The sequence below is a fragment of the Strongylocentrotus purpuratus genome, unplaced genomic scaffold (assembly GCF_000002235.5).
Source record: "Strongylocentrotus purpuratus isolate Spur 01 unplaced genomic scaffold, Spur_5.0 spur5_scaffold_8, whole genome shotgun sequence".
NCBI lineage: Eukaryota > Metazoa > Echinodermata > Echinoidea > Camarodonta > Strongylocentrotidae > Strongylocentrotus > Strongylocentrotus purpuratus.
The window spans coordinates 3,625,446-3,644,983 of NW_022145614.1; the positions used below are offsets into that span (position 1 = coordinate 3,625,446).

At 34.9% G+C, this 19,538-nt stretch overlaps 2 protein-coding genes across 3 annotated transcripts in view; both read right to left on the bottom strand.

Moving 5' to 3' along the window:
* Nucleotides 1-1,235: 1,235 nt before the first annotated feature.
* Nucleotides 1,236-10,975, bottom strand: LOC579605 (tetratricopeptide repeat protein 5). Its single transcript, XM_030975282.1, has 10 exons — nt 10,858-10,975; nt 9,730-9,862; nt 8,873-9,090; nt 8,253-8,400; nt 7,059-7,150; nt 5,907-5,960; nt 5,255-5,401; nt 4,636-4,850; nt 3,833-3,977; nt 1,236-3,113 (listed from the first exon to the last, which is right to left on the bottom strand). The coding sequence occupies exons 1-10, from the start codon at nt 10,906-10,908 to the stop codon at nt 2,994-2,996; spliced, it is 1,323 nt and encodes a 440-aa protein (XP_030831142.1). The 5' UTR covers nt 10,909-10,975; the 3' UTR covers nt 1,236-2,993.
* A 626-nt stretch (nt 10,976-11,601) lies between these two features.
* The window catches only part of LOC105436416 (receptor-interacting serine/threonine-protein kinase 1), a 33,019-nt gene continuing 25,082 nt past the window's right edge, over nt 11,602-19,538 (bottom strand). Inside the window, exons 8-13 of one of the 2 annotated variants that reach the window (XM_030975724.1) lie at nt 18,589-19,207; nt 18,002-18,172; nt 16,612-17,019; nt 15,907-16,026; nt 15,426-15,593; nt 11,602-14,609 (exon numbers count right to left, since the gene is read on the bottom strand). In XM_030975724.1, the coding sequence (XP_030831584.1) occupies nt 14,338-14,609; nt 15,426-15,593; nt 15,907-16,026; nt 16,612-17,019; nt 18,002-18,172; nt 18,589-19,207 (1,758 nt within the window). In that variant the 3' untranslated portion in view covers nt 11,602-14,337. Of the gene's footprint in view, nt 14,610-15,419; nt 15,594-15,906; nt 16,027-16,611; nt 17,020-18,001; nt 18,173-18,588; nt 19,208-19,538 lie in introns of both variants that reach the window. The other variant, XM_030975725.1, reaches the window with a different exon arrangement.

Consider the following 19,538-nt stretch of genomic DNA (forward strand, 5'->3'; position numbering starts at 1 on the left):
CGTATTCTTGATCAGTTTGTACTTTTACTTCTTGTCTTTTCAAGATTTGTAAAAATTCCTCAGAAGTAAAGTTGCATGATTTTTTATTTGTTATTTAAATATTTTGTTTAAGGGGGGATGGGGGCAGGGGGATTTATTTGGTGAAGACATGCTCTCTTGTTCCACTTACTTCTAATGAGCATTATTTGTGTAAAGATGTTATTGATGGTAATCCTGATTCTTTGAATAAAGTTGCATTTGTAATAATATACATTTGCAATATTTCAGATTGAGAGCATGAGCCCATCAAGGCATCTTTGTTCAATTCTCAAACTGCTCTGCAGATGAAATCTCCTTCACACTGACATTTTCACACCAAAATTATGCATTAAAAGTGTTGATTGAACAGAGAAATCTTCTATAACTGGTAAACTTCATATTGTACATGTGTTATCATGCCAGGAAATTCCTGCAAATGTAATTGATAATAAATTTCAAGAGATATTTAAGAAACCTCACCCATCGTATTGTACATTTTCTGTTACAATGATGCTGGCTGCTATACTTTCCATAGCAACTCACATCTTGTTGTCCAATAGCCATTTCAACTTTGAACTTGCACTTACAGAATTGCATTTGGTTGGAAGGTGTTTCCATAAGTTTTTAAAGTCTACTTTCTTGGTTTCCTGTAATCTGTACGTGACTCCAGGACCTCGTTCCACAAAGGTTTGCAATCGAGGCATTGGGCAATCAAGATCATTGTTGCATGCACATATTGTTTAAAATAATTGTGGTTTTAAATTTGCAATTGATCACAAACCTTTGTGCTATTGGGACCAAGAGGGTATGTGTTTGTGGACTGTGGAGAAGTAATTGCTGATGTTGGTCATCAAATATCCTTTCGAGGAGTGTTACATGTTCCTTTTCCCCCCTTTTTAGTTTACCTCACTTATTTTATTCTCTAGCGTTCATCCCCTCTCTTTCCAACACTGTCACTTAAGATGGCCAAAACATTTATCTTCATAAGTCATAACCCTCTCTTCTCTTTTATCAATCAGTTCTTTATCTTTAATCATTCCCCATTTCTTCTCTCTTCATATCTGCCAGCTTGACATGTGTATCAGTGCTTGATGTATGTATGCTTAGAAAGAGGAGAATATACTTATAGACGGCATCCATTGAAATGTGTCATTTCACCTCGCATATTACATGTCAATTGATGTCGAAGTAGAGTAGTAAGAAAGATGAAACTCAACTTTTATAAATTGCACGCATTGTTTATTAACACTTTTTACAACTATGAAAACAAGGCAGCTTGCAATACACGGCACATTCATTCATAAACAGGTAAAAAATGAAACCATGTTTCCTCTTAACACTGATGTGTACCGTACATGAACATGTATTCTGTCTTTCATGTAAAAGTCTTTCAAGTGAGTCGATTCCAATTATTACAAGGGTCTATACTGACCCCCCCCCCCTCACCAACACTACTGTTAATATATATAATCCCTCTTTTTTAAGTAGACACAGGTGATGGGTTTAATATCAATATTTTTCAATATACTAATTTAGTCAAATCTTTTCTTACATATATAAAAAATACACCCTGATTCCAAACTCGACCAAAGTCATGGAATGATTAACATTTTCATTCTGTTTGCATCTACACTTCAATTTTCACCAAATGGATCACTATTGATATGCCCCGATGTCTACAATAAATGCTGTATCAAATTTTTTGTCCAGAGTTATTCAGAGAGATAAGGTGTCACATAAACGTGTCGGCTTATTATTCAGAATGGGCCAAATTTCAATGAAGTACTTTTAGGAAAGTCAATAACAAGAGCTTTCAAAACAAAATGACCTTTGAAATCACATTTCCCTGTGCCGTTTTATTCACTTTCACTGTCATATATGTGACCTCTAGTCAAAAATTTAAAGTCAAAAGCATACCGTAAACAAATTTTTTTTTTTTTAAATTTCAATAAAAAATGTGTACCTGCATATCATAGTGAATATGAAAGGAGGCATAACAACATGCCGGAAAACATGTTTTCTGACAGTATAAAATATTACAGTATAAACAAAGCATAGTACAAAAGTAATGTCCCATATAAAAAGGCATACCATTATGGTAGTTGAAGAGAGAATCAATTCAACTCACAAATGAATAACCTAGTATATTCAGCTGACTGTTCTTCTCATCAAACAATAAACAAGTGTTACAAAATATCTTGTATATAGTATTAAAGGTTTAGAAGGTATAGTAAATGCTCAACAGTCAATTACAGAAAATCAAATTTTCTCCACTTTTGGAAATGGAAGAAAAAAAATATTATCAGCACACAAAACAGCTTGAAAAATTCCTTCTCAAGATGATTTTACCAAAAAATCTAAAAAATACTGCTGAAAATTAAAAAACAAACACAAAATAACCAGATTTCAAATGTAGAGCAAATATTTTTTTTCTTCTCTTCAAAACTCTGTAGCAGTTAAACCAAATGTGTATATTCCTCACATGACATACTTTAACATGGATAAAGAACCACAGAAATGTTCTATTTACATGTGCATACTTTATGCTGTTCTAATGAAAAATTCAGGGCTATCAAAATAATAGAAAACAAGGAAGTGGCACTGGTAATATTAGCTTATTATACTGCGGTAATGTCCTTTGGCAAGACATCAATCTACATTTGAAGTAAATTGGTACACAGTAGTAAGAAATTCCTTGAATGCCTTAGCACCTTATTTATGGTGGCTCAGCTATAATTGTGGCAATAATATGATACTTTATTATGCACAGTAGAATATTCATATAGCAGCTGCGCTATATAAATGGACCTATCATAAATCATTATTTTTAACAAATGAGAGTTTTTTTTTCATTAGTGTTCTTTATTACAAGGTTCCACATGTAATAATAGCAAAAGGTATAGCACAGAACATATGACATGTATACAATAACTACCAGTTAACACAAACATTAGAGGAGAAAGACTGAAGGTTGGTTAATCACTCTTAGCACTGAGTGACACCGTGGCAGGTGCTTGCTTGTCTATACCAAGCTTCTTACCGTTCACTACCAGCGCTACAGGTGTATTCACTCGAAGGGAAGAAAACTGGATGTGCTGGAAGAAAATATATTCAAAGAATGAAACTGAAATAGGGTTCAAATGATTATATACATTAAACATAGTACAAATCTCATTTAGTTACAGTACAGGCCACTGTCTGATGTATTGTTGTAGTGTTTCTCTTTAATTAATAAAAAGAAAATTTCTGAGGGGAAAATGCCTTCAAAGTGCTTGATTGGTAAATGTAAGTAGTTAGGAAAAACTCAAACAGTATGAGCCTGTCATCTTCTGCTCAGCATGTCATACTATGTAACACTCATTTGAATGAGAAATGTGATACTATTACTACCAGGCTATAAGCAAGTTGTTTGCTCCACATGTGATTTGAATTAAAAAATAAGTAGATTCTGACTAGTTTAAACTTTCTACTAGTAAAATTTTCCTTTCATTAGAATCAATCTATACAAAAAAATAATAACAAAAATATGACAAAACAAAACAAAAATGCAAACAAATATACAAGAAAATGAGACATATTAACAGATTCTAAAAAGCATCACCATTATCATCTTAACTTTTAGCCATTAGCACTATCATCATCATCATCATCACCATCATATAATTATTACCATTACATTATCTCTTCTATTATTTATGATATATTTCTTTCAGGTTTCACTTTAATTTAAGAAAAACCAACATAATGTTGACACTATCAAAATTTCTTCCAGCCATTCCCATCATCATTGCTAAGTCTAACACAGTTTACCTACCTTATTATCTACAGTGAAGTCTATCCTCTGAAGGTATGCCTCTGGTATTGCAACAGTATCACCTATGATGACCCCTTGACCTTGGGCAATGTTATACACATTGACAGAGTAGCAGGACCCCTCTGAATCAAGCATAGCAAAGGTACTGTGTCGGAAGGAAAGAAACAAAACACATACTAAACACATTGACAGAGTAGCAGGACCCCTCTGAATCAAGCATAGCAAAGGTACTGTGTCGGAAGGAAAGAAACAAAACACATACTAAACACATTGGAAGATTAGCGGGATCCTAATGAATCAACAACAGCAAAGGTACTGCAAAAATTAAACACATTGCACATAATATTATGCATTTTGAGTAGCAGGAACCCTTCAATTCAACATTAGTGAAGGTTCTGTACAAGAAAAAGAAATTAAACGGAGGGAATAACGAAACAAAGCAGCATCACATTTTTCATTGTGCATAGATACTCACAAACAGAAGCGCTGGAAAGGAGAGGGTATGTCACAAATTAGACAGGATGTTAATTCTGCAGACAATTCAAATCTCTCTTAATTTCATGGAGGAAAAAAAAAATCAATGTACCGGTAAATCAAATTTAGTAACGATTAATTCACTGGCTCTTTGCCATTTCATTTAAATATTACGATAAAAATGAATTCATGCAGAAAGTTGTTCACACCAGCAGCATTCATAAATTGTATAACCATAACCTGATTCGTCACAGCCATTGATCATACATTCAGTAAACTTTATACACAAACTGATTTCACAATATTTCAATAAGCTCATCGATACTTACAATGGAATGAGTTCCTCGGTTGCAATGCTACACACCACCTTCCCAACAACCACCTTCTCTGGATTAGCTCCTTCCTGTAATCTGGACAGCACACACTGTTCTAGCTTGACCGCTTGACCATTTGGTGAGGTATATGACCCGCCACCGTATGGACCAAGGTCATTCTGCTTGAACGAAGACATCAGCTGCTGTAGACGCTTGGCTTTTAATTTGCCCTGGCACAAGGAAAAGACCAAAGAAATCAAAATGTCTAGTGTACCCTAGTAGACCATACTCAGCACACTTTCTCTTTATCCTCGTGGAGAGCAAAGATAAAAGGTAGTGATATTTAAAATATGGGGGAAATATTTTCCACAAACTTTGTTCACAGTAAATTAATACCATATTGTATTGAGTTCTTATGATCTCATATCATAGTACAACAGTGAAACATGTCCATATTTAAAATCAGGTAAAAATTTAAAAAACATGTGATCTTTTGGTATTACAATGTCAATAATAGAAAGGATAAAGAGCATAATTCTAATACCACTAATAATGGGAAAGTTTTAAATATGCACGCCCTAGTGGTAGTGAATTGAATAACAGTATTTTCATCATTACAAATGTGTTCATTTACCTTTGCTTTGGTTAGTTCTGTAATCCTAGCTAGATAGCTAAGAAGTTCTTCTCTCTTCTGATCTGGTTCCTCCCACACTGGATCCAATGCCTTAGCTTGCTGGAAACCATCTAAGGATAACTCATACTCTTCTTGAAACTTGAAGATCTGTTCACAGAGTATGGAAATCGGTAAAGATATCACAGCTGACCGTCTATCACAAAATGTATCCATAACTTATGAAAAAGCCAGGAAGTTTTTCTGTTGTCTAAATATGCCTTATAACTTTATGTAAACTGGAGTTCTATGCAAGGAAACTATAATGTGGGGAAAATGTGTAACTTTTTTTCTTAATAGTTCATTATATATTTAATAAATCATGACAGCGTGTTGATAACTGATCACAGTGGAAAGTAGTACCGGTAAGAGAAATAAGCAGATTCATGCCAATATAAACAAACATCTTTCTTTGATTAGTTGCGAATTATTTTTGTGTTCTTTAAACAGATATCCATGGCTTGAAGTAAGTTTCTATCTGGGTATCAATGACTAGTACCTAGGGTTTACCATATATAATGTAGTTAGGCAGGCAATCTAAAAGTGTTGCCTTTGGCCAAAAAAAAAAATCAATCACATCTATAGAATAACTATGAAGAATAAGTGTTTCACTTACAGTTGCTTTGTTGAAGTGAAGATCTGGGTTAGATTTTGCTATTACATCACGTTCCTATGAGAAAATATCAAAAAAGAACTTCTATACATTCTTGTAATAAAAAGTAAATAAAAAAACTTACTTCCCCTTACGATTCCCAAGTTTTTGATTACCAGATATTACACATGAAATATACATGCATTTAGTTTCCCTTAGATTATTTCATAACAAGAAAGAGAAAAGTCACAAAACTAGGAAAAGTATTCTATGACAGAAATTCAAATATATACAATGTTAACTCAAAAAGGCTGTGGATCAAATTGAAAGAATATCATTGAATTTTTCACTAGACATAATTTACAGAGTGAGTCAAAAAAAAGTTTACACCTAGACAATTGCTAATCATTTTAAAAATCATCTATGAACAGTAAATTATTATACATCTTATGAAAGAGTGTTTTATCCCAAATCATTTGGTACCATTTTTGTGTGGTATGTGTTCACGCTTGGATGAACACGAGGCATTGTTTGCGAGAGTGCAAAAATCAACTTGCGCCAAAGTTGCTTATGTGATGTTCGAATAAAACAATTTGGATTTGGGTATTAATTCGGTCTTTGCAGATCCAAATAACATCCCTAACAAAATTAATCATGCCACACATATCAAATATCGAATATCAAATATCAACGAACATTTGTGCGCGTGTGTGTGGGTGGTGTGACTTTGCCCTTTGCAAAAAGCATATGCAATGCATTTCATTTGATACATTTAATTCATTCTCTCACTCCACTAATCCCAACATAATACATACTGTACGCATCACTTTGGCGCAAGTCGATTTCTGCGCTCTCGCAAACAATGCCTCGTGTTCATCCAAGCGTGAACACATACAACACAAAAATGATACCAAATGATTTGGGATAAAACACTCTTTCATAAGATGTATAATAATTTACTGTTCATAGATGAATTTTAAAATAATTATCAATTTTCTAGGTGTAAACTTTTTTTTGACTCACACGGTATAAACAAATCAATATTAATCATCATAAATGACGTGTATGCAGTTTACGGGGAGATGTGTGTTTCTCCAGTGGGTTACTACAAAGTAAAAGTACAACAATGCAATGTAAAGTAATTATGAAGGTGATATCAGTTGAAGAGTCACTTACAGCCTGTGCATATGCTCCATGACATTGCTTTAACATTCCTGGCTTCTGACCAGTCATAAAGAACATAGAGAGATAAGCATTGCCAGCTATAACTGTGGATATAAACAATAGAACATAGAGAGATAAGCATTGCCAGCTATAACTGTGGATATGAATAATAGAACATAGAGAGATAAGCATTGCCAGCTATAACTGTGGACATGAACAATTAATAAAACATAGAGAGAAAACTATTCCCAGCTACAGGTGTACCTAAAGACATAGACAGTATGTCATTATATGCATTGTCTGAACATTTATCAAAGAAGTGCAGAAGCCTCTTCCATTATTTTATCAGTACACAGTTTTTTTATGTAATGTCAAAATACTAGATTCATCAATTTGAATATAACCTTTTTTTAACCTTCTATAACAATGTCACTTAACTAAATTCACATATTTCCAACTAAACAGTTGCCAAGCACTTTCCTAAATGACAAATTAATCTTTCCATCCCATCCAATACATTCATACATAAATAGAGCACATTAAGAACTATTTTTACAGGGAGATGTGAGTTAGTCTAGCAGTGCAGTCAGCTCTGTCTTTGCCTACAATAACAATACCCACTCTGATGGACCCTGGTTTGAAACATTTGTGTCTGTTGGATGATGTTGAAGGTCTGTTGAAAGCTGATTGATACACTTCTGTAAATCACCCACACATTCTCAAACGTTAATATCAGGTTTGATCAGGTAAACCCTTGTTGACTCATGATGGGGTACACCACCTCCACAACACATCTGCACACAAAACAATATGACATAAGCCTAGTACACTTCACAATTCTATATCTCATAACACAGCTATAAGTGAGTACATAGGTACACAGAAATAAAAGTCATAGATGCTTTCGTTGAACACTCACATTTCTTTCATACCTACAGCATGTCATCCATTTACACCTTATATGGTTTCATAATGTCGCTTTTTTCTTTCTTTTGAGGCACTTAACCACATCATGTTCAGGGGCCCCATTTCATAAAACTTTTTATCTATAACAAATGCTAAATTTCTATGACAAAATTTGCTCTCAGCCAATCAGATGTCAAGATTTCAGTAGCTTCTAACAGTAGCCTGTAACTTGTTAGTGATATCAAGTTTCATGAAACAGGGTCCTGGATAGCTCTTCCTTTACAAACTAATTCTACTTACACCATGAAATTCCATCGTTCATATCAAGAGATACAGCCTTCTTAGCATGCTCTACACTATCTTGAAGATTCTTAGCTTTCTCCATCTGGTCAGTCCCTAGCTGTCTCAACACCATCGACAGGTTTCTTAGAGATACCTTGTTGTTTTGCTGTAGAGAAATAAAAACACTTTACATATCATCATGGTTTGATGCAGGCCTATTCTTCTGAATACAACTTTAATACACTATGACTGCATGCCTTACAGATAGAGTTCTTCCTTTGAAGAAAACAATCAACAGTGATATACATTTATATATATTTTCGGGACACACATATACAGTATTTGATGTTTCTAATGTCATTTTAAATAATGATAAAATGTTGAACCAAGAATGATAGCTATCGATAGTACATCTAAAAGCCAAAGTAAGTAATGAATAACATCCCAGAAATGTAACATCTACCTCTTCACACCAAAATAGGGCACATGTTAAAGAATATACTCTATTGCTGCCTACATTTAACAACAACAAATTTAGTAAGAAAGAAGAAGAGCGCAACAAAATATCATAACCCGAGGGCAATATGACCCTCCCCCCCTTAAAAAAAAAGTTGTATGAATTACGTGATATTCCTTACATAGTTCAGAGCTCCTTCGAAGCAATTCTTAGCAGCATTGACATCATTTTTCTTCCAATATGTTTCCCCAAGGTTGTTCCATGCTTCCACCATTTGGGGGTCTAGTTTGACCGCCCTAGAAAGAGCATCTAGTGCCTCTGGACTGAAGCTAGGTAGGATGTTCCAGGCTCGGCCTTTCTGGAGTAGCATCTGTGCCTTGCTGCTTGCATCAATGTTGTCTGTGTGTCAGTCATATAGACAATGGTTCATTTCAAATATGCAAAGTCAAACTAATGGTTCACCATGAACTTACATTTAATAGATGCAAAACAATCTCAAAATAACTGAATTAGAAGAATTTCCCAAAAAATTCAAATAATTTCTTAATTTGTCTGTTTATTCTTCTTCAGATTTTAATATTCAATCAACTAAATGATGAGTCCTAAGCAAAATGAAACTCAAGGTGACCCAAACTCTACTCAAAACTTTAAAGAGAGCTCAAGATAACATAGAAAATGTTGCATAAATTGCGTTTAAAAAAAAAATTCTGCAAGATTTTAAACAGAAAAAATGAAAGCCATTTTGTTTATCATCAACTAGCCATGTGAAAGTAAAGAGCCAGTATCTTTCTTCGCGCATTTTATGAAAAAACTGTAAAACTATAACTAGTGACGCTATTACAATATGTGGCTTATTTTTTAAATAATCTCAGTTTCATTTATAGTTGATGTTAAAATTGAAATCAGACATCTAGGGTCATGCTCAAACTTCTCCATCATCAGCTGACATTTTATAGCTGGTCAAATAGCAATGAATGCAGTTATTTCATGCAAATTAACTTAACAGCTAATATATAAAGAAGACTTTTGTGTTTTTACCTTCTATTCCATCAAACAATGTGAGAGTTTTCTGCAGCTCTTGTTTGACCTCTTCTGCCTTGTGGACTGCACGATCAATTGCATTTTTCTCAAAAAAGTGATCTCTGAAGTCGTACAAAGCATCCACTGCCTCCTGCAAATTAGAAGCATAATGAATGATTGAAAATGTAATGAATAATATAATAATAATAATAATATACAGAGACTACGTCGTACAGGTTAGTTAGGGGATGCATGTATTGCCCTTAGGCCTTTCCCAAAATCATTTGCCATCCTCACAATGCTTGTAATCTTGAGTTCATCTTCGTAATAGGCTACCGGTACATGGAGATTAACAGAAAAAAGCAGAAGAAGTTACACAATGCAGTTTGTGTGTGATTGCTAATATTATTGTACAGCAATTAGATATCATGTTTTAATGTATAACATCGACTTTCGATGTTATTTTTATAATACCGGTAGACCCTGAAAGATGCATTTTTTCTTTCCAATCATCATTATCGCAAAATCAAACTGTTATGTCTAGACTAGAGACTAGATACAGAAAAACCAAGAGCAAATCCACTCCAGCAAAGCATAGAGAGTCAATGCTAAAGCGTATTGACCTCTAGCGCTGTACTACGTGCAAATAGGCAGCAATTGCACACATAAAAAATCAATAAACTTATTAGGCCTACTTAGATCTAGTCTAGATCTAACTCCGGGAAGCTCCAACACCGGCGCGCAGCGCGCCGCTGTTGGAGCTTCCCGGAGTTAGTCTAGATCTAGGCCTACACACAAATGCACATGATGAATACGATGTGGCTGATCGGCAAGTTGTGTGAAGTTATATCTACCGTAATGTCTCAGATCAGATAATGTCTCGAACAACCATCAACCGTGCACAATTACAACAAATGAACAAGACAAATAGAGTCTAGACTAGACTCTATATAAAAAAAAAATCTTTTATCACAGCAAAAAAACGAACGTGTGGGGCTACACAAAAAATAATGTCCATTCACCAAGTTTCAAACAAGAACAAACCAGGTTTATTAATTCCGTAACTCTACATCTGATACATAAAAATCATACACAACCTTCACATTAAAACAAAATGTTTTGTAATTTAATAATAATTACACTAACCTTGATTTTCGTAATGTCAACCGCATTTGAAACTTCCGACGCCGCCGCCATGGTGATAGTCTATATATATATCTCGATTCAGACTCATGTAAATAACTTACAATCAGCTGATTGCAAGTTCAAACTAGTCTCGGCAAAACTACCGTGTTTACTTTTTACAGGAATACATACTGTAGATATGTGATATATACATTTCTCCATGTAACATTTGATACACTTAACTTCAAGGAAAGAGAAAATGTTTGCTTCTGATGCCTAGCTGTCATAAGTTGTTGCTATATGCTCATTTGTTTTGTTTAATATGATTTTGTTTTGAATTCCAAAATCTTGACAGGAATTGTTACAACTATTCTCTTAATAATATGCATTAGAACATGTAACATTCTACAGACTTTGTTACATATACAGGTAATGACAAATTGTGAAGATTGCCACCGTACCCCACTATACTTTTTCCATTGTTGTCGTTGTTAGTGGACATTTTACTGAAATTGAGAAAGAAAAGTAATTGCATAACGGAGCTAGCCTATAATTAGCCTATGTACAAAAGATTACTATGGACTCAAAAGGTCTTTACAGCTGTTGGAGAAAGAAAAAAATTACCCTACCATAATAGTCATACAATTTTTAAACGAGAAAAGGAGAGAAGCTGGTGAGATAGAGAGAGAGAGAGAGAGAGAGAGAGAGAGGGGGGGGGGGGAGGAGTTTTGCAGAAATAAAAAATATACCCAGTATAATAATAAGTAAATTTGTTTGCTTATATCTTTATTACATAATGTCATAAAATCAAAATATATAAGTACATTTTGCAAATATACGGCTTTGCTAATTATTCATCAAAATATTACGTTTTTTACAATGTGATGATATCATTTCAATGCATTCATAATGCAATGACATACATTTTTTTGTTGAAGATTCTGATGACTTAGACATACAATTTATATCAGATCAAAAGATAAATTATTGATTATATATGTACAAATTAATCTGATGATTTTCAGTTGCATGGTTACCTGAATTACATTCAGTATCAGCTTTGCATTAAGTCTGTATATGTATCCTGATTGGTAGCCTCATTCAGACATGATGCATTTAACTGCACACCAAAAAAAGAAAGAAAAAAAAAAGACATGCTGCAGCAAAATAGAAGCGTTTTATATGCATATGATTGGTATGATGAGTGTTTCGATGCCGTTAACTGCATCGTGTGTGAACCAGGTTTTAGAGCTCATAAGCTTAACAAGTAATATATCAAATCTTAGACCGACTAATTCTTAACATATTAATAACTGCCGTGAGATGTGCAATATCATATTTTCATCCACGAAACAATTTACAGTTACTATCGAAATGGAAAACCAAATGACATAAAACAATCTAGAAAACTTGGTTGCCTGATGGATTTGACACATTACAGGATTACTCAATGAATTCTGCTTTGTAAATGTATTCATATGTTCTGAATACCTATGAGAATCAGTAATAACTGCATTTTGTTTACTACCATGTATCATAGCTTTATAACTAGCAGTCGTATGCATATTTAAAGGCTTGACTGATGCAACACAAATTTTAGAACTTTTCATCAGCCATGATAATATGGATGTGATGGTTATTGTACCTGACTGCTAAGAAAACATAAATGCTTGTAAGTAAGCAACCAGACGACCGATGACTTTAGGTCCTCTCCGAGGGACCTGGTAATGAGGATTAATGCCTTACCAAAGGGCACTAGTGCATCGCCTTGGTTTCGGACCCGGGTCACCAGATTACGAGACTGCTCTACTGACTGAGCTATTGATCGCGCAACCTTGACTATGTCATAATAAAAATACAAGAGTGATATTTTATCTTATAAGACGTACGTCAATAAAACAATTGCAAATAACAACAATTAAAAGCCACACTAATGAGCTTTGCTCAAATGATAAAATATATATTATAATCAAGGTTGATGCAAATATCATAAGTTTATGATAACATAAAGACCAAGTCAGATGCATTATCACCAATGTATATTTCTTATTGCTATATACACACATGTATAGTAAAATGTTTAAATCTAAAAGAGGTATCACATAATTTCAATCCCCCTAGTCTAATCTCGGAAAGTAAGTACAAAATTGATTAAATCTACAAGATTTACTTCTTTGTCAGGTCATCCTAATGTAACTGAATCAATGTCATAATCTTCCTAAACCATCAAATTCATGCATGTCAAAGATAATGTACAATATGCTGGGAGCTCATCCTCAAAATAATTTGTAGATCTTTGTAGTTCTGTCTATGGATTAGAAGGGGCATAAATTTTCAGTAAATCATATAGGTAGGCCTATAATCACAGATTTGGGAAAATTCACACTGGTAAACTGGTGTACATCTATGTTCACTTCATACTTTGGGTAGGTGTAGGGTGGAAGGCCGGCATGGTGATTTCAAACATCTCTACAACCACAAAGGCTGCCTCTCCAAATTTCAAGGTCACTATAGCCATGCTCTTTTGCTATCATATAAGTTTTCTGACTTATGTGTTTAAACTCTGACTGACCAAAATAGTCTGCCCCTAAAAATTACAATATTTCAGACCAATTAATCAACTCATTTTGCAAGGCTTAGTCTATCTCTTGTGACTCTGATTAATTTGGAGTTAGAACTGGTACCCTTTTTACGTAAGGGTTTGGCAAATCTCTCACTGTGCCATACTGTTCATATTTCAGGAGTAATTAAGCTTCTGTACATTACCTATACATTAATAAGGCTGTATCTAGTTATATAAGTACACTTCTGCAATTAATGTTTTAATAAACTTTAATATGGTTTTATCCAGTATTACATGCAAATTCGTTAATCATCATCAAAGGTATATTACAAAAGTCCTCTTTCAACTACAAAACTTGTAGGCATACCATCAGTGCAGAGAGTGATATACATACAAATTTTCAATAAAATGAAACTCATGCTTCATGATTTAGTATCCAGCTTTTGGTTCTCTTAACTGACGATATCAACATAGAACAGAGTTCTTCCAAATAGAAAGTATTTATTATTTAATAATTCAATATGAATTTAGGAACATCACAGTCTGTATTTACATTGATAATGTATTACGGTAAGAAGAGATGATACAATCTTTACAAAATAATAAGAAAGGTCACATCTTATAATTAAGGCATTTTCATGTAATGGCTTCTTTCTGGTGGTTTATATCAAACTTGAATACAATTATCAACCTTTCCTTTAGTACTGTACATGGGTGGAATCCCCTTATAGGAGGATCACAAATAATTTTAATGGCTAGTACATTGTAAAATACATAACACACATCATACATGATTGTGGCTTATCTATTCTTTAGTTCGTATGCTTCTGCTATGTTAAACATGATGCCAACAATAGCTACATTTGACATGAACTTTAAGACCTCGCTGCATGTTCCTTGATTATTCAAGCATAACTTGCACAACAAACAACTTTCTATCAATGAACACTTTTCGCAGCCTCATAGCAGTTGGCTTTCCATAACGCATTAGCTAGAACCGCCTTGGTGGCTTGTCGACCTTTCTGCTGTAACCACTCCAGTAAAACTTTGTAAGCAGTCTCACTGCTTCTCTCATATCTGTTCTCATACATTATATTCTCAACTTGCACAGGATTCAATCCTAGATGACGTCCAAGAGATTTCACATCATTTCCTGGGATGAGTTGCTCAATATCTAGTAGTGTTTGTTGACTAACTTTCTCTCTGGATTCTGTAATACAAAAAGATGCAATAGAACTTTTCAAAACTACATGTTATGATGTAAGATTTGTTTTTATCATATAGGAAAATATAATAAGCTACTCCAAATGAAAGTTTTCAAAGAATATCCCTTTCTGAACATTTCACATAAAAACTGTAAGTTTATGAGATACGTGTATATTTAGATAATTAGATCCATACAACCAGGCACGCCGGAAGCAGTTTTTTTTTTTTTTTTTTTTTTTGGGGGGGGGGGGGGGGGGTTTAATTTAATTACGGTCAGATACCTTGTTTGTGACATTGGCAGGTCACTAATTGGCGTGGGGTCCATAGGGCAGAGCCCCCGGAAGCTCATGGTTTTTAGGCATTTAATGTGCTGAAGAAGATGAGCATATTTTGATACCTGATTTGTGACACTGGTATGTCACTCACAGCCCTGTGACCTTTGACCTTTGACCTCGTGACCCCAAAATATAATCAATTCATCAACTCTGCAAGATACATACATGACCAAAGTTTGGCAGGAATCCATCTATCGGTTCTTGAGATAACGCGATCACGAGCTGTTTTTGCATACATAATGAGCTCTATGACCTTTGACCTCATGACCCCCAAAATCTAATCAATTCATTGGCTCCGCAAGATACAAACATGAACAAAGTTCGGCAGGAATCATGCATTAATCGGTTCTTCAGAATCAGATAACGCGATCACGAGAACGGGACGGACGGACAACCCGAAAACATAATGCCTCTGGCTACTTCTTAACGAGGCATAAAAATGATATTTTCTAAATAATAAACATTTAATTGTTATTCACAGTTACCGCAAAGCTTCGTCTCCCCTTGCTTCTTCTTTTGAGGCTGGCGACCGGAAGAATGACCCCCTGCTCCTTCTCCTGCCCCTCTAGAACCACGATAGTGATTGTAGTAGTTGTACTGGTCTCCAATTACCATATTCTTTGGTGCCGAATTCATAGTAATTCTAACTTTTCCTGCAAAAAAAAAAAAAAAAAATCAAAGTATGTGATCATTACACTTAATTATTTGCCATATTGTACAAGTGATACCTTAGAGAGAGACTAGGCATATGAGGTGGGGGAGAATTAGGGAGGGGGAGAAGGAGAAGGGGGAGGGGAGGAGGGGAGGGGGGAGGAGGGGGCTGCAGCCCATCTCCCAAATATTTAAAAAATACCAATATCAAGGAATATCTTCAGAAAATTTCATATTATGTTGTTTCCATTTAATGAATCTGCCCACATGTACTTAGAACTTCACAGCTACGAAAAGACTTTGATTAAGAGTTACCTGTATTAATCTGTGTAGCTCCACTGCAGTTGGTCTGAGTGAAAGAAGCTCCTGATCTGATCTCGTTTGGTGGCTTTTGTCTGGATTCACTGCTTTCACTGTCTGACTTGCTCTCATTAGCTGTTCAAATCATGAGAAAACAAAAACACTTCAAAGGTAGTATGCAACATTTTTAAGTGAATATGAATGTAATTTGATTGCACATAAAAATGTTTCAACAAGCCTTCAAGGGAAGTATCAAGTAAATCCGCTTAAGGAAAATAAATGGCTATTGCGATGTAAGCAAGATAATTGAAATGCGCTTCAAAAATCAGGCCTCATACCAGTCCACACTGATCAGGGAGAACAGGTGATGTAATTGTTATTTATACCCAACAAGATTGCCATAGCACTGTAAGATGGATCAAATTATGTCTGAACAAGAATTAAATAGTTGTACCCTCACACGATGCCAGTGAACCTGCGTATCTTTCAACATTAAACAAAATCTTGGTAATACATTTCTAAGTGTAACTTAAATTAGTAGACTGGTAGGCAATAATATCTGAGGAGCAATTCATGCAGATAGCATTTTGAAAATGAACTGGTCATCCAACATAAAATAAACAATATACAAATGTAGTAACACTTAATAGCATTGAAACAGAAATGATTATCTACAGGTCTCCTTCCTTGAGTATGAATGGGAACAGCAGGACAACATACCCTTTTCCTTCTTTTGAAAGTGTGCCGTGCCTTTGTTGAACTGCTCCTCCCATGACTCTACTTTAAGATCTGGTTCGCCAGGAAGGCATACTTCCTTCAGATGAACATCAACAAAGAAACCATACAAGCTTTGCCGCAGACGACCCTTCTCTGATAATTCATGAAGCTTATCAAGATCTCTCTTGTTGCAAACACGAAAGTAGAGAGTAAAGTCATCGTCGTCAACTGTAGCAGGGAGCTGGAGTGACTTCAGTGTGATATCACTAAATGAGAACATTGTAGAAAGGGAGCTGTTGCTGTCCCAATAGTCACGATGCTTGCACCTTTCCAGACAGATGAAGATTTGGTCCAGTTTCGATGCCATCGAAGCCCGAGGTTGTATGTTGAGTCTCACCTTCACCTTAATTTCTTTATAAATGTGTGTAAAAAGAAAAGATCCTTTCGTAACGATAGATCAGCTGATCTGTATCAAATACTTTCTGTACCACCAAAATTTATTTTTAACAAATATCAGAAATTAAGTTTCAAGTGTCCAATTTTGACTTATTATTTTATCTGAGCATAAGATATATCCCATAGGAACAAACTTAAAAATAAGATGACCCGATTCCATTCATGAAGAAAAATGTATGTTGTTATAGTCCAAACAAATTATTGAACATAAAGATTCTTGGGCGGATTTACTGCCCATGGCACATAAAGGATGACGTACTAACTCTTTACATGCCACACAAATAATTTCCATGCGCCACATAGTATTTATCATTAAATCTATACTATTTATAGGTTGTCATGGAGCTAACCATGACCAGAGATATAATATTGCAAAGTCATTGTGTTTCACAAATCACTCTTTCTGTCAATTAGTTATATGCAAAATTGCAAGTGTGGTAATCGAACAACCGTGCGCAGAGGCGAAGAATAAACCCAAAGTATTAAGCTATTGAATAGATTTTTATTATTAAGTTACTAACTATATTTGAACACTTCATATTCCAGTAAGAGTCTCCAATGCCAGAGAAAAACTATTATTATAATACAATAAATTGATGCAGTCAAAACTGTTATTGTTTCTTGAAATTGTGTCTGCTTGAAATCATTGTTTGGCTGAAAATTTATTGATCATACTAAAACTTTAGTGATTGCTCTATTGTGAACAAATTTAAACAGAATAGATTTATTCCTTGACTTCATAATAATCATGTTTACCAATAGTTGGCCATGCTCAGTCTATCCACGTTTAGAACACACCTTCCGTGAGTTTCAAAACAGTTATTTTTTAAATCATCTAAATTTAAAAACTGCTAATAAAGATGATATAAATGCAACCAACTTTTTTACTAGACAGCTTTTAAAAGCGTGATTTTTATGAAGGGAGCTGCTGTCTTACCAAAATCTTCATCACTAGGTTGCGATGAATCAAAGATGACAGTTGGGTCTCTCTCAATAGATCTAGGCTGAGATGGGGCCTCAACAGGACTCTCTGTAGAGCTAGGCTGGGCTGGGACCACTCCAGGACTCTCAGTAGAGATAGGCCGAGATGCGGCCACCACAAGACTCTCTGTAGAGATACAGTTTTTAACAAATACCTTAAATGAAATTAAATCTTGACTGACAATGGGCGAACTAAAAAACAAAATCTCTAACAATGCAATTTCACTTTTTATTGGCAACCAATGTAATAATATTTAGTTTAATGTCTAACCCAACTAGATTCAGTGAGTTTTAGGAGGAAATGGTGGAATTTGATATTTTTGACAAATTTTCTAATTTCACACAATATTTACTTCATTCCTCTTTTATTAATAACATCATCAACTTTGTCATGTACTACATATTTTATGGCCCAAAAATGATGATTTCTACACATGATAGGTACAGCTTACAAAATACTGAACTTGAAAGGAGTGTAATTGATATTCTATGGTAAATTCATGTATATTTGCTAACATTGAGAGGTTTAGATGAAATTGCTACCTTGATGGATAGGTCCTCCTGCCATGTGTCCCACAGCATATTCAGTGTTCCCATGTGAGCTTTCAACTGGAACTGGTTTGTTGTCTTCCCTGTAGGACTGTAAAGGTTGGCTTACACTTGGGCCAGGTGAATTTTCGGTAGAAGCACTAACAAAACCTGTGAACTCCATCAACTGTTCTGCTTCCACTGTTGGCTGGAAGTTATTATCATGGCATCCATATTGTGACCCAGATGTCTGACTTTTCAATTGTCCATAGCTTGAAGGCTTAGAAGACTCTTGAGATGATGGTTGACTATGCTGTATCTCAGGCTGAGCAACAACATTATCTTGACCAAGGTGAGGGGGATGACTTTCTTGACCTTCCATCTGATGTAGTGTCACTGTTTCAGTGATAGGTTTTGCTCTATTGCCATTTCTCTGGTCAACAAGGGTTGGATCATTCAGGGTTAAGCCTTCCATTCTCACAGATTCATTGTCTATCGCAGTTTGAGTATCATGTACTGCTGCATTAGTGTTACTGTGATGTCTGGATGGGGCTTGATCCTGTTCAGTGACGTTTTCCATTCCTCTTCTCTTAGATTCTTTGTCTGCACTTCCTTCTTTCTTGGAAGACCTTTGCTGTATAATTGAAATGTTGAGATAAAATAAAAACCATCTAATAAAATAATAACACTGTAGCTACATTTCCAAAATGTAAAAAAAACAAAACAAATTTTTCAACAGGTCTACTACAGTGTACATTAAAGGTAAAGACCAGTTATGGTCATGCGATTGCATTGTGAAAGAACCGTTGTGGAATCGATCAGAAAAGGTTGATTATCTAGCATTTAGCATCTGCAAGGTTCTGGAATCATCAAAATGATAAGAAATTTGGCCCATTCTTCGTAAAGTTACAAGCACTATACACAGAAAGATGTATATGGGACTACCCTATACCTCTCACAGACCA

Bases quoted from the DNA above. Each gene is read 5' to 3' on its own strand.
- LOC579605 (XM_030975282.1), bottom strand. From the start codon at position 10,908: ATGGCGGCGGCGTCGGAAGTTTCAAATGCGGTTGACATTACGAAAATC. The intron at 8,401-8,872 runs GTAAGGAATATC...ATTTCTCTACAG, and splicing joins TCGAAGGAGCTCTGAACTAT to CAAAACAACAAGGTATCTCT. The intron at 3,978-4,635 runs GTAAGTATCGAT...CTTCCGACACAG, and splicing joins ACCGAGGAACTCATTCCATT to TACCTTTGCTATGCTTGATT.